The sequence below is a fragment of the Plutella xylostella genome, chromosome 18, assembly GCF_932276165.1.
Source record: "Plutella xylostella chromosome 18, ilPluXylo3.1, whole genome shotgun sequence".
Classification (NCBI taxonomy): domain Eukaryota; kingdom Metazoa; phylum Arthropoda; class Insecta; order Lepidoptera; family Plutellidae; genus Plutella; species Plutella xylostella.
Genome location: NC_063998.1, coordinates 2161784 through 2177208, shown reverse-complemented (window position 1 = coordinate 2177208; position 15425 = coordinate 2161784). Strand labels below are relative to the sequence as shown.

Sequence of the window (15425 nt, the reverse complement as noted above, 5' to 3'; positions counted from 1 at the left end):
CTTATTAAAAATACTATTGTATTATAGACGGTTGCAAATTCATCAACAATTATTCAGTTTGAACGACAATATTATGGTAAAATACACTAACGGTTGACTAGATTTTTTCAAGATGAGTGTATCTTCTTTAAAGAAAAAGAACCATGTTCAATTAACAACAAACTAAATAGGTATTAACAACAAATCAAATTTGTTATTTCGACCTTTTGTTTGATATTTGTGAGATTTGAGCCGTAGGCCCTAATTGATAAGGGTGTACAGTGCTCCAAAATTTATAATGCGCATAGAAATCTTTGACAGATCGGTTGTTTTCGATTATGTGACACATGATATTGACTCCTATTTCTTTCGAACAAGGTGCAAAATGTAAGTGATTTTTTAAGGCTCTTACGATTTAATGATTGGGGTGTGAAGATCTGCATGTGCATTATTAATTTTGGACAAGTGTAAGTAGATATAACTTTAAGGATCCATGACCAATCAAATAATTATACTGCTATAAATAGACGCATTTTTCCTGAAATAAAAATGACATATTATGTATCTAGCCTATCTGAAACCTAGTTAAACATTGTGAGATATGGCGTTTCGACTTTCTCCGTGTTCGGCATCATAAGGGTCACAGTAACAGTTAAATAAAGTCCATTTTTCTCTCCACCTTTAATTTGCAAGGTGCGGGTGCCTATATAAATAGAGTGAGTCGCCCGCGCGCCTCAGTTGTAATATCACCATGCAGAAATGACTAGGTTTCAGATAGGCTAGATACATAATATGTCATTTTTATTTCAGGAAAAATGCGTCTATTATGTAGTCTGAGCCTATCTGAAACCTAGTTAAACATTGTGAGATGTGTTTATTATCGCATGGTGGAGAGAAAACCAACTGTGACCCATAAGCTACTGATGAGTATATCAGTAGATAAATATTTGAATCTATAAATTTATAATGCATAGATTTCTAGGTAATAGATATACTAAAAAGAAAGGTATAAGTATACATAAGACTTAAGTACTTCCTTATTATTCCTGACTTGTCAGAAAGTTATGGAAGGTATGTACCTATACGTATATAGGTAGGTATGTATACATATGGATACACACAGTGCCTCTTCGAAAGCAATACTTATAAGTAATTATTGATCAAAATCTTGTTATTGTCAAGGCAATATTTTTAACATACACTAGCCGAATGGATGGAACCAGTGAAATACTTTGCAACAATATTTAAAAGCTGTAAAATGTAGAATATCGATCCAGGCCGCTGGGGCTTAGGTCAGCACATGCTGACTAGGGTATGTAATTCTGGACTGACCTCAGAAATGCAGCAGCCGACCCTGGAGCCTCGAGGACCTGCTCAGTCAGCCCTGTACGACGACACGGCCTGCAACACCTGGCGCGGCATCTAGTCCTTGGAACGAGGAGTGATGCTTGAAGGGAAGATAATTTTACTAAATATCTCAGCCTCATCAGCTACTGGAAAAGATTAGATGAAGGCTGTGACACTGGCGGATAACTAAGTATTCAGTTTTTCAAAACATGATGCAGGTCACTATATTCATATTCTAGATTGACAAGTAACACACAGTCTAATTTTGTATTCTAACTAACTTGGCGGTTAGCGAGTTCCTGTGCAGTCCTACTAGGAAGGAAAGTTATTTTATAAGCCTTTGCACCGATTTTGTGGGCTACTATCATTCTGTATCATCATGTGTGAATATTATGAGCTCTGGCAGCATTCCTTGGTAGATGACATCAATTAATAAAGATTGATTAACACAACAATAACAATTATAATAGTTGATAAATGAAACCCGGCTAACATGTCTTAACTGGGTAAGTAAATGATCAGTCATGCCACCAGGATAAGTAAAATGTTCAGTACTTCATATGAAAAACATTAACAAGGTCACCTTAGGTATGTTCGTCAACACTAAGGGCAGGTCTCGGCCAAAACCTTAAGGCTTCGCCTTGTTGCAACTTCAAAGGTACGTAGGTAGGTACCTACTTACATTGTTGTAGGTTCGATTTTGAAACCATTAGGTCAACCTAGATAAAACAAAATAAAATAGCTCGATTAAATAAAGATGGTACGTAAAGATGTTAGTTGTACCTGATCAGACCTGATGCAACGACAGCCAACATAGACTCTCTAATGTGGGAGCAACAATCATGATGGCGGGAACATGGACAGTTGGACGAGCCACCTCGAGCCTGACTTATCAATCAGAACTGACAGTTCGCCAACAGCAGATAGCTTGCGGCTATCTATAGGTAAACTTAGGTAGTTAGCTATACCCAAGAAAAAGTCCTTGGACATCGATATGACAGTGGAACGGCGAATAACTGTGACATTCTTTAAAACAAAAAGGCTTGTTGTCGTTGTTGTTGTCCAGCTAAGGAAGGTTACCTACTTCAGCGACCTGGTATTGCATTCTGAAAGAACTGCGAAGAGTTAATATTATGACTAATAATTATTACTTATTTAGAAAGTTTTCAGCAAACTCTAATAAATCAAGCAGCTACCACGTCACCGCTGCCCGGTTATAACTCTGTACTAGCTTAGTAGATATATATACCAGTTCTAGCCTTCAGCTAGAGGCCAGAGAGCTCCTAAATGAGATGCGAGTACGAGCATGACGTAATTTTTTACTTGGTAACTAGTTACGTAACTAACTGAAAGATCCATAAAACAGTTGAGGATTACTCAAAATGGAATTGTGAAAACGGCACGTCTGCATCTTAACCAGTCAGTCTAAGTAGTTTCAGCAGATACAGTGTTGAAAAATAGTTATGAAACGTTTGCGCCAGAATCGAATTAAAAATATATTTTCATTAGAGAAGCCGTTTAGGCATGAATAGGTACTTTCACACTTTGGATTGTGCTCCAAATGATGACCTTCGAAATTCATAGAAATTTAATGACGACTGCCATTGTTTATTATCTAGCCCCGTACATTGAGTAGGGCTGCGGCTACACGTGATGTGATACACAGTACACAGTAGGTATATGCATGTGCCCAGAATAGTGGAAGTTATAATTTTACCAAAAGGTAGTCGTCTCGTGCAAGAGCACCGTTACTCGATTTATTCGATACACAACTAGTAGACAGCTGCTGCGTAGGAGGTTCACGCATTTTTCAACAAAGAGCTCGGATACACACTCACAATCCACTGGGACATAAGGAAGACAGCTAAATATGGTGCCACTCAGAAACCGCGATGACACTCTGATCGTGATCACCCGACAGTAGGATCATAATAAATTCGGTAACTTGTGAAGCGGTATGGTATAGCAACAGCGACTTTCACGAAATCAGGAATTAGCTCAGTGCTTTTAGGTTGAACACTCGCCGGTGGGATTCACTTTGCTCACAGCCGAGAAAAGAAAAGACTCAAAGCTGGAATCTGCCGATGTGTCATGACACTTAAGATAGTGTCTGGGGGGTCACTTTATATGACGAAAAACGAAATTTCAGTGCACTGCGGCGCGAGCCGCTCTATCTGTTTGTATGTATTAAACGTGCCGATTGCACGACAGCTCTCGTTCGTTCGTTTCTCATCAGTATAGAGTAACGCTCCTGTACTTACCGTGCGTCACCATTCCCATGAGCAGTCCAATGATCTTTAGGAAGTTTAGAACAAAAGCTGCATTTGACAGTTTCTTCAGCAGAGACATCGAAATAAAAAATTGATTGCACAACTATCCCCAGGAGCAGTCTACAGGTCACTTTGGGCATTTCAGAAAAAAGCTGCTTTAATAGAATACCCTACCTCAGCGGAGGCATCAAATTGAAGTGCTATAACACTTTTAGAAGCGGTGCACGTTACCCGATTTGTCGTCATCCATGCCGCTGCGGCTACGGCGACTGCAGGTGGTTACTCAGGCTTCGTTGGTGTGCCCTTGTATGGCTAACATGACCAACCTTGGCAGTAAACGTTCGTCTGCATATGCCAAAATCACTGATGAATAGCGCACGTTACTCGATACCTTCTAAATAAGTCACTCATAATGATGGCTGATGATGATGATGACCGTGCTAGCAATAGTGCAGGCGGTTCCGCTGAGCATAAAATCTCTTCCCAGACAGGGGGCGTTTGGATCTGGCAACCAGAACAGAAGTGCCAGGTGTGCGCAGCGATGCAGGTGGGACAACACAGCCGCCAGGTCAGGAGTACATAGCTGGGTCTATGCAGCGATGCAGGTAGCACAAACCGGTGGCCAGGGCCAGGACCGGGTGTACGCTGCGATGCAGGTGGCACAAAACGGTGGCCAGGGCCAGGACCGGGTGTACAGCCGCCAGGGCAGGAGTGCATGGCTGGGTCTATGCAGCGATGCAGGTACCACAAACCGGTGGCCAGGGCCAGGACCGGGTGTACGCTGCGATGCAGGTGGCACGAGACGGCGGCCAGCGCAGGAGCACAGGGCCGGGTGTATGCTGCGATGCAGGTGGCACGAACCGGTGGCCAGGGCAGGAGCGCAGGGCCGGGTGTACGCTGCGATGCAGGTGCCACGAGACGTCGGCCAGCGCAGGAGCACAGGGCCGGGTGCAGGTTACACGAAACTTCAATTTCACCGAATCGGCCTGCCTACCCTCAGCGGGTAGGTACCGGCGGATCACATTACTCGCCGCACATGCCACAATGTCCCAACATACTGAAACTCGGAGCCACGTGCTTCCTGTAAAAAATCCTATGACGGTCCTGGAAAGCTCCTGTTTGTAAAGCCTTAAGTAAGCTATAATCAAGTGCATTATTGTAATAGCAAGGTTTTTATCAACTGTTTTCTAAAAATATTAGAAATTGAGGGTAGAAAAATATATTTTTATAATTTTTTCCTTTATAAAATTAACATATGCTTTACTTAAAGCGGTCATTAATGTAAGTATCTAGCTCAAGCGCCACTAGTAGGACCGGAATATGTGATCAATCATCACCACGACTATTGAATCGGACCCTACTGCGTGGGATAAAAACCCCAAGCGCCGGAGCATTATGACCAGTGGCTGAGCTTTTAAAAGCAGTAAATAATAGCATTTTACTCACGGCTTATCAACTCAAACCTTCGTTGCGAAATCCTCAGCAATGGCTGCGTGCGCAGCAGCCGGCAGGCCCCGCGCCGCCTGGTCCGCATCACGCTACAGCTCCCGGCAGCGAGGACTCCGCAAATTCAATATTATATTTTTCCCCGTCGGAGCGAAGCCGACGAGAACCGTGGCTACATTGAGCCATTTTGCCGAAGTGTTCACTTCAAAAATCAAAAACCAACTGAGGCGCGCGGGCGACTCACTCTATTTATATAGGCACCCGCACCTTGCAAATTAAAGGTGGAGAGAAAAATGGACTTTATTTAACTGTTACTGTGACCCTTATGATGCCGAACACGGAGAAAGTCGAAACGCCATATCTCACAATGTTTAACTAGGTTTCAGATAGGCTCAGACTACATAATATAAAATTAATATCCATCCATTACAGTACACACTGATTTCATCTCTTATTAAAACTAAGTAAAACTTTCCAAAAATCATTAAAATTATAAAAAATATAATTAAAAAAACTTATAAAAATAAAGAACCTTTATATGTATAGATGTCGATAGTGTCGCCAAATCTAGTTCTCACAACTTCACCTAGATGGCGTTATGTTTAGATTCATCAATAATGCTTCAGAATATTTATTAAGCTCAAGCATAAATAACGTTCAATATATTATAAATAGGTTTTCCGATTCGTCTTTTTATGCGTTTTCATCTTTCAATATAGTTATATGCCAAATAATGTTTCATAAGCGGCGCCAATAAAGAAATGCTAATCTTATGGCGGTTCTAAATCATTCCCTCTGACTAAATAACTACACATCGCATATCTTGCATCCCCGTTTTTCTTACAGTCCAAACCGTCATTTGAGATTCGATCTTTATTGGCGCATATTATACCTATCCTTATTACTCATCTTCAATATTTAAAAAAACTTTTTGAATGCTATTAAATGCATTATTTTCTTCATCGGCAGTTATCTATGTGTCGAAAAGTAAATAAATATTTATATAGGTAATAAAATAAAGTAGGTTTAAAATAACTTATCTATCGGTCGTTTCTCAGTAGTCGTATTTTGGTCCGTCCATATCTTCGCAGCTTTTCACCATCATGTAGTAACTGTTTATGGTTATTATGAAGTAGAAGATTACGCCTGAAAAAGAGAGAGAAGTAAACATATTAATTATGTTTCATTACTGGTAAAGTTTGTTCGAATGTTTGGTACAGTCAGCTGCATAAGGGCTAATTTTTCAATGGTCAGATAAACGTTATCTGAGGAAAATTTGTTGCTGTCACTGTCAAATACAAACATTCAGACGCGACAGCATCAGAATTATTCCTCAGATAGCCCATATCTGACCATTGAAAAATCGGCCCTAAGTAACCATAACCATACACTGCAAACTGACAAATCTACTATCCGTTTAAAGTGTATCGCTACTTACGAAGCTGACCATTTATATTGGATAGATTGACCAGCTTATTATGATTCAACAATGATAACATTTTATACTACTGTGTCTAGGAAACTTAGAATAGAATATAACTGCTCATAAGACGTGACGTTTGTTATACAGGGTGTTAAAAAAAGGGTATACTAAGCCGAAAGGGGGTGACTCAGGTGTTTATCGTGTATTTTCAAAACTCGTAGAACAAAATTTGTTCAGAATGACCCCCTGAGTCACCCCCTTTCGGCTTAGTATACTCAGCACCCTTTTTGCAACACCCTGTTCATGTTTTCGGTCCTTACGGACGGATAATGGATACGGATGCTGACGAAAAACTAGAAATTAATACTCACAGTAAGCAAAGAAGCCTTCAGCGAAGGTCAGGAAAATATCCGACCCGGACCCAGCGAACCCGAACTTGATAGACACCACCACATTGTACAACACCCCTCCGACTAGTAACACCAGCATCACGTAGACCCACGCGCGGAGAGCCGTCGTGTTGCGCTGGGGATAGGGGCGACAATGCAATGAATTGTTGGCAGAGGTTTTGAGGTTGGATGTACTGAGACAAACATCGAAAGTTGGCTATACATCTGCATTCGAATAGGGGAATTGGTGGCCATAGATAGTGATACACTTCGTTTTAGGTTCGTTCACATACACTGTGTGTATGTATCACTAGGAGAGCCCTTTGTGCACCGGAAAACTCGCATGTTCGGGGGAAGTTTTTCTCGCCTTTTGAGCAGTGAAATGCAAATTCAAATTAGTATTTAATAATGCTGAGCTGTGCCACCAGATGGCCACTACTGTCATTTTAGTTTTTTGTACCGTGTTGATAACAGTAGGGCTGGATTATTCATCACCGTAGTTAAAGCCAGTCAACGTAGCCACTCTATGACCATCTAGGGTGTGTCGAATTCATAAATAATATTCACACCTCCTCACCTTATAAACTCCATACAGCAGTACAGTCGCGGCCACCGCATGCGCCGTGCTCAACAGCGTCACCGTCACCGCCACGGCATACGACGTACTATACACGCCGTCCGCGTCGTCGACTGTACCCTTGTACTGATGGAACTGGACGGAGTAGTACGAGCATAGTACCACGAGGAAGAGGGATAGCAGCTGTGGGGGAGAGAGGGGTGTGGTTAGTTACATTACAGCGGGTTTATTGGCAAAGGTTTTTTACTAAATGTGTTCTGTGGTAGATGACAATGATGTATGGTTCAGAAACATGGACATTGGCGGTTGGACTGGTGGGCCGAAGAGACGCTCAACGAGCAATGGAAAGAGATAGGTAGGTATGCTAGGAGCAACATATTGCATAATCCCTAACTAGAGGATCGCATCAGAAATAAAGTCATTATAAGAGACTGTACATAGTAGCAGTTGAAAACAATGACTTATGGTGTAAAGCCGGTGGTGATTGGATAAGGAAGGTAGAGGAAGACAGAATGGCGCTAATTGGATGATGCCTCTATAAGTAGTGGACATAAAGTCTTATTAGTAGGAAAACTGTTTGCCACCGACTAAACGGAAATATTACATTACTAGAGTTCAAAATAAGGTGGTAATAGTACAGCCACTGCCTGTAAAATGCTTAAACAATATGTAGCACTCACCAGATGCAGGAATCCCGTGACCTTGGCGCCGGCCTCCAGCCCCAGACAGCAGCAGAACGAGGTCACGTGCGGCAGCCACGACACCATGACTCTAGGCCGAGGGGCTTGGCGGGGACACTGGAAATTAGGAGGGGTTTCGTAGATAGATTATAATATGTAGAGATAGCTATAATTTGTGTTCACTTACACAGTACAAAAACAAACCACATCATAGTTACTTTTCGTATTTCGTTATCAGCATGAATATCATGAACTAGATTCTAGACACATCTCATTGTTGGTATCTCTACCTAATTACAGTTGAAAAGATAAATCCTTATCAAGACTTCTAAAACATCCCAAGGAAATATTATCACTGCATCTGACAGAAAAAAGGCGAGCTAGAATATCCCGAACAGACGCACTGGTCAAAACACCTCTCTTTCCCGCTCGTGGGTTCAACAAAGGTTTTCGTTTATAAAATTTAACTCACTCGGTAGCTGGCTCTGATCTCGTCATCTTGAAGGACTACTGAATACTGATACTCTATAATAGGCGTGTCGGTGGGAAAAAACAAAACCCTTAAAACTTGTAAAACAAGTGCAGGTTAATTGTGCGCTATTTCTCCGTTACTTTATGGATGCGAGTTATAGGATTCAAGCGATTTCTATAGGTGTATAGTGTTAAAATTAATTTTACAAAGTAGTACCTATCTATCTTTTCAGTTATTACTGTTATTACGGATTTCGTTAAAATTACATTGTGTAATGTGCTTATGCTCACGTCTTTACCTACTTAATTTCCGAAGGGATAGTCAAAGCCACCCACTTTTCGCAATACCAGTAGGTACTTACATACTTTTGAACATACATTATAGGTTGCGTGCTGTACCTATCCTTTTTCGAATGAGTAGGATTTACGCAATTAGTATTTAGCATAGATCTCAAAGAACTAAAACCATCGCTATCGCTTATGCCATGGACCACTTGATTGAAGTCAGGCCCCGTTATTGGGGCAGAGCTCGACGTCCCAAGGTCGTCTGGTGGATGCGAGGTGGACTTATCTCGATCATTGACGACTGTACTGTATTCATGTGTAGGTACAGACTGCAATGACGGCATACAGTACCTACCCACCCTCTTCATATTTTTTTTATTAGGTAGGTACTTTATCTATATCTACTACCTAATTTACTGCTAGAAACTTACAACTAACTTATTTTTAATTTAAACCAAAAACATCCCATACATATAATAATATCATTAAATCATCAATTTACTAACCTGACAAAAAAATTAAGAAATGCAAACCAACCAACAATGTTTAAAAAATATATGTTTCTTCTGCTGACTGTCCTTGCAGAGTAGTCTCCATTACATCAAAGTGCAAATTAATTGGCTGTTATGGCTATTTATGGCTTCAGTCAGGAGACTGGAGCTTTAATTGTGACATTATTTTAATTGAATGAAATTAAAATACTGTTCCCACAGACCAATACTCACTTTATAATTAATGTATTTTTTTATAAGAACATTCACAAGCACAATAAAATTGTTATTTCTCAATACCATAATTATGCTGAAGTAGATGATAGACATACAAGTTAGTATGCCAAAGGTACGTGTGGCGCGACAATCTTTTTTAATTACAACACTTTACAAACAAAAAAGTTCATTGAGCCATAAGCCATGAGCAAACTTACACAAACTTCTCATTTAAGCTAGGTAAGTACTTCACATTCCTTGTAAATTTGAAATTCCCAATAGATAGCTTATTATAATCCCAGCAGTAGGCCAGCCAAATCAAGCTCAACAGCAGCAGAGCTCCTCTGTAGAATCATCATCATCATGAACACAACCTGTCATCTCCCCACTGCTGGGGCACGGGTCACCTTCCAATGAAGGAAGGTTTTTAAGCCTGGCCAGCTATAGCATGCTATTATCAAAACAGTTTAAGTATGCCATTTTCTACCCGAGAGGACCCTGGTATACTTATCACATGTTTACTTAATTCAGAAACCACACCAAAAGGTGGGTACGACAGGTGTATTGGAAACTTATTTGTATGAATGAACATACAAATACTGTGACACCAATCAACTTCATACAACTTCATCCTATGTTGGTTTGTATAGGTTGTGGTGTGGTTGTGCACTATTAACTATGGATAAAGTCCACAATAACAGTCCATTTAATGAGAAAATAAATGTATTGTGTCATTGTATCATTGTTTGGGTGATATTGAACCCATTAAATATAGTTTAAGATAGTGATTTAATTTTAGTGGTCTTTCTGTTACAACTTAACTTCTCTTCAACTGAAGTTAATAAATTCTGTTAAGTGGTGACTTTGAGTTAACCTAGGTGCCCGAAGTCACATAAAATAATATGGGAGTGGGTGTCCTTGTAACTAATAAAGTATATAGAAACTTTGAAATGATGATCAAGGTCGATACCGGCTTAAAATAAACAGCTTTCAATCACTATGCACTTGAAACTTTGTTAAAACATGCCAAGGATATAATGGCAGAAATACATGAAAATTACTTACAAATTTATCGATGTAGAAACAAAACACGACACAATTCACACAATGGCTCAAGTTAAGACAAGTAGATTATTTCTCGGTTCTCCTAATATTCTTTAAACTATTTGTATTTAATCCTGGCTGGTTTTGTGATCGGAATTTAAATAGGTATTCTGAAATCTGAATAAACAAACTTACTGAATCTGAATACTGATTCAATGAAAGTCTGTGAAAGGGATAAATATATAAGTTTCCTTGAGGTGCAAGCGAGATGTATACACTTTTGATACCTCCATCAGCGGTACAAGAATACCAAACGTCAAATTGACGGGTGTGGTCTGACGTTGGCACGTTCCGTTTTACGAAAACAAATTAACTTGTATGTAATAAAATAAACGGGTGACATAAGGTATTTTGAGAGTAACTTTATTTTTATATTTAACTTAACATACAGTAACAACAGTCTTTTCATTGAAATATTCAATACAATTTTATTCTATCTATCTAATCTCGATTGTAGGAACTTATTTTTTCTTTGGATTCTCCAGTTTTAGGTACCTTTGATTTTCTTTTACAAAAATTGCAAGCAAATTATCGATTTGGCACGTTTAAATACTTACTTATTAGTTTCTTACTAAAACTTTGTTTACATCATAAAAGTAAGCACCTATTTTTACTTTACGTAGTAAGTATCTACAAGTTATTTTAGATTTAAGTAACTAGTTATGATGCTTCAATATAAGTTTGTGCCGTGCTAACCGGAACGTAGACCGCTGACTTCGGTATGAGTTTGGCGGAGTGCAGGAACCTCCTCTCATCCGTGAAGTTCATGATCTCCTTGTGCCGGTTGTGAACCACCATCACGCAGTAGAGAGCTATGCCTGAAATTAAAAAAATATTGTAAGTAGGTACTTAACTGTTGCCCCAGCAGTGGGAACGTGATGGGTTGTAATGATGATGAAGTGCCTAACTAATGAAGTGTTTGCATTAGTTAGTTTACATGTCCAAAACATAATTAGGTAGAGCTTGTCCACCAGAGATATCCACCAATCATATCTAATGGTCCAGGCTGGATAATAATGGTGGAAATTGAAATCCTTCAAATCATAGCTGCATAGTTAGCACATCTGCGTCTGTAGTGGAAAGGCACCCTTAACCAGGGTTTGACACTGTGGTGAAAGGCTGGCCAGTCAGATTCGGGACGACGTAACGACGACGTGTAAGGAACAGGGTGAAACGTCACTTGAAGTGTTTCCTTTCGTGGTCCCTTACGTACGTTCGTCTAGATCTAGATACTACAGATGTTGCTGTGCGTCAACTCACATCCCCTCACGAAGTACATACATACACCAGCACCATGCCTTTCTTGGCGGCCGCGGTCGCGCTGAACAAGATGAACAGACACGCCTTGATGCCCGTCACTATCATCCACGGCAGCTTTTGTGTATTTAAGTAAGTACCTATACACAGTGCAGTCCAAACAACTTGATAGGTCCTGATTGTGCTTAGTCAAACTAACCAACCTGTCAATCTTTGAAATAATGATTAGTTAGGCGGTCTGTTAGTTTATCCAAGGTAGTGTATCCTATAAAAGTGCATTCACTAGTTACAAACTTTAGAACTATAACCCATTCCACGGGGAAAGACATCTGACAGAACCCTTATTATATTCGAATAAGGGTAGGTAGATTTTGTTTGTAATGTCTTTCCCCGTGGAATGGGATATAAACTAGTTACCAAGTTGTTGTTTCGTTGAACTAAAGAAACCGATCTATACAGAGCTGATGCCGGTATTACTCACATCCCCTCACGAAGTAAAAGACCACCATGCCTGTCTCCTCGCTGGCGCCGAGCGAGTCCTGCAGCATGGCGGCCGCGGTCGCGCTGAACATCATGAAGAGGCAGGCCTTGATGCCCGTCACGATTGTCCAGGGGAGAGTGAGGGAGGGTTTTCTCTGGAATGGGTTTTGAGGTTAAGGTTTGACTTGTTAGGATGACTTCTTTAGGTAAGTAAGTAGATGAAGTTTGCTGGTCTTAAGGTTATTATTAAATCGAAAAGTACTTTCCTATAGATATAAAATTTCATCAGCCTTTAATGATCATTATCGTTGCCGTTAACTGGTAGACATACTTAGACCTGCAATGGTTCCAATGGTACATTCTTGAAATACAAGTGCTACTAATGTACCTTAGTTGTTGGTATAATAATGCCATAATAAAGGCACTTTTGGTAGGTTATTCTTGGTACCTATGTACTTCGCTTGCTAGTTAGACTAGCTCTACTAAGCAAGGTAACTATATAAACTACTACCTGCCTACTATTTAAAAACCATTCTCACCATAGTGGTCCCAACAATGAGCAGCACCCCTATAAACAGCTGCAGCACGCTGACGACAGCCAGGGTGGTGTAGAACACGAACTGAGCCCGCGTGAGACCCTCGGGACCGACGGGCCGCAGCGACACGATTGATGTGTAGATTGTCACTTCAAGCAGGGCTAGGATCTGCAAGAAGAAGATAAATATTATTATCGTCTGATGACGACGATGCTCTTGGGGTGAAAGTAAACATACGTTTTCCAGAATCCACCCTATAGTGAATTTTTAGGGTAACAGTTCGGAATATCCGGAAAATTCGTCTAGCTCAACAGTTATAAGTTCCTCGGTATTATGACTAGCCCACTGTAACCACTGTTACCATTTCAGTGAAATATCTATCTATACCTCAATATCAGATTTTGAGAGAGCGTCCAGCGGCAGACTTTATGGCTAACTAAAGTAAGTATATTATTTAGTTAGCCATAAACTCTGCCGCTGGAGTCGCTGGACGCTTACAACATTTATATTATTTACAACATCTCAATACCCGCCTCTACACACTTACAACATTGCTATATATTTAAGGAAAGGCGCACAGGGCAGATATTTTAACAAACACAAATAAATAATATTTCAAGGAACTCCAGACAAACTTTTACTATAAGTAACTAGGTACCTACTTTATCTTTGCAATAACTTCACCACACATTATCAAATCGATTCATCCGTTGTCGTTGTCGATATAAAGGAATCCCCTTCCAAGATTACTAACCTCTACATATCAACCACAACAAACCAAACTATAGCTTGCTAAAATTGAGCCTGTCAAGGTATTTGTGTAAACCAATCATAGAAGATGTATGTACTGTATGTACTTTGACAATAAATCACCACTACCCGTAAGCCGTAGGTCTGTTTCTGGAGCTGCTCTGCCACAAGTCTCAAGCACCACAACTTCTTCTCCTAACTAACTAATAAAGTATCTAATCTAGTCAAGCAGTTAGGTACCAAAGTACTTACAGTGTATAGATATCCTATGATCAGAGTCCCAGTTTCCAAACTCAGGCAGAAACAGCAACTAAACACCCGTGGCATACCCATTGTAAATTCAGTTTGTCACTTCATACACACACTGTTTGAAATCCAGTTTTTCACGCGGCGGCGAATCACAATGATATTTGTTTATCAGCGTCCTTATCGGGCGATGGTGAACGAATTACTGAGGATAAACAATTGACAATACCAGAGGGCCATTCTGTATACGCTAATAGATACAGAAACACTTAGATAAGATATAGAAGGTACCTATCTTCTGTAAATAATCGGCACAATCTACAAAAAATATGCTGACGTAGTATCGTAACTCGTATGAATGAGAGTCATGAAGTTATCAGTGGCGATGGATCCATAAAACACGATTCCCATCGGCTTCTGTTTTGGATTGAGTTTATAAATGTAGCATGCAAATCAATTTATAAAACCATGGCCACTGGAAGCTGTAGAATCGCGTCGGCTGACGTCACGACTTAGGTTGTGTACACAATTACACGACGACTTGAAAACGGAGACCAAGGTCTAAGCAGATCTGCTATCTACCGTGATTGGTGTAAGCCGATACATTGTATGATAAGAATTTTGAAATTTAGTGTAAGCAAATTGTTGTTCTGTTGTCGGGTAGGATAATGATCTTTGGGAAGAGAATTGATAAGATTCCACTTTATACTATTACAAGCATAGTCCTAAGTTCTAAGTTCGAATCTAGAATGTATATCGCAGATAACTATATTTGTGTAGGTATCTTACTCTAGCATTTTTTGACCATGACTGTAATCTAAAAAAGTAGTAATTACTACCTAATATAAAAATGAATTGGGTGCATGTACAAAATACACGATGATAATCAAATAACAATGAAAATACCAATGATGGGTGTGCCCGATAAACAAATGGCCATTATGTCTGATTGTCTGATACATTGAATTGTACAGATTAAACATAAATACGAAGCTTAACTTGTTGATATGAATGCACTTGTAACGCGGAACCGATTGCTTCTATCCTACATGAAACTATCATGTAGGGATAGAGATAGGTAGAGCCGTGGTTACTGCAACGCTCCGGAACTCAGCTAAAACAAATAGCAGCGCTAACCACAACTCAATCTTGCGTGACAATTTTCGTTCGTTCGTTCGTCGATTTATAGAGTGACCCCTTAATAATTGTGATGTGGGACGCCCTCCAGGCCGCTGCACCGGACCGACGACCATAGACAGGTAGCCTGCTAGTGGCTGGATGAGGAAGATAAAGTACAGAGTGTTGTGGCACTCCGCGGGAGAAGCCTTAGTCCGGTTTTGGACTAATGTTGTTGGCTAATGATTTTATTGGTTTATGACTGATTCTTTATGTACTTTATTTACATAAGTATGTCGAGCTATGATTCATCACTAAGAAGATACCTTCACTATTCACTATGCGTATGTGCGAATTTAATG

At 40.1% G+C, this 15425-nt stretch overlaps 2 protein-coding genes across 2 annotated transcripts; both read right to left on the bottom strand.

The window, feature by feature from the left end:
• Nucleotides 1-5744: 5744 nt before the first annotated feature.
• On the bottom strand, nucleotides 5745-10867 carry LOC105396644. Its single transcript, XM_038113861.2, has 5 exons — nucleotides 10640-10867; nucleotides 8112-8228; nucleotides 7432-7614; nucleotides 6837-6990; nucleotides 5745-6188 (listed from the first exon to the last, which is right to left on the bottom strand). Exons 2-5 carry the CDS (start codon nucleotides 8196-8198, stop codon nucleotides 6097-6099), a joined length of 516 nt encoding a protein of 171 aa, XP_037969789.2. The 5' UTR covers nucleotides 8199-8228; nucleotides 10640-10867; the 3' UTR covers nucleotides 5745-6096.
• Nucleotides 10868-11020: 153 nt separating this feature from the next.
• LOC125489884 lies at nucleotides 11021-14164 on the bottom strand. The gene is made up of 4 exons (XM_048627428.1): nucleotides 13954-14164; nucleotides 12955-13119; nucleotides 12417-12570; nucleotides 11021-11496 (listed from the first exon to the last, which is right to left on the bottom strand). Exons 1-4 carry the CDS (start codon nucleotides 14032-14034, stop codon nucleotides 11339-11341), a joined length of 558 nt encoding a protein of 185 aa, XP_048483385.1. The 5' UTR covers nucleotides 14035-14164; the 3' UTR covers nucleotides 11021-11338.
• Nucleotides 14165-15425: the final 1261 nt, after the last annotated feature.

Excerpts from the sequence above, each read along its gene's own strand:
- LOC125489884 (XM_048627428.1), bottom strand. The coding sequence starts at position 14,034 with ATGGGTATGCCACGGGTGTTTAGTTGCTGTTTCTGCCTGAGTTTGGAA. Across the intron at positions 13,120-13,953 it reads TCATAGGATATCTATACACT|ATCCTAGCCCTGCTTGAAGT; the intron begins GTAAGTACTTTG and ends TTCTTCTTGCAG. Across the intron at positions 11,497-12,416 it reads CTTTTACTTCGTGAGGGGAT|GCATAGCTCTCTACTGCGTG; the intron begins GTGAGTAATACC and ends TTTTAATTTCAG.
- LOC105396644 (XM_038113861.2), bottom strand. The coding sequence starts at position 8,198 with ATGGTGTCGTGGCTGCCGCACGTGACCTCGTTCTGCTGCTGTCTGGGG. Across the intron at positions 6,991-7,431 it reads TGCTGTATGGAGTTTATAAG|CGCAACACGACGGCTCTCCG; the intron begins GTGAGGAGGTGT and ends CCCTATCCCCAG. Across the intron at positions 6,189-6,836 it reads TGAAGGCTTCTTTGCTTACT|GCGTAATCTTCTACTTCATA; the intron begins GTGAGTATTAAT and ends TCTCTTTTTCAG.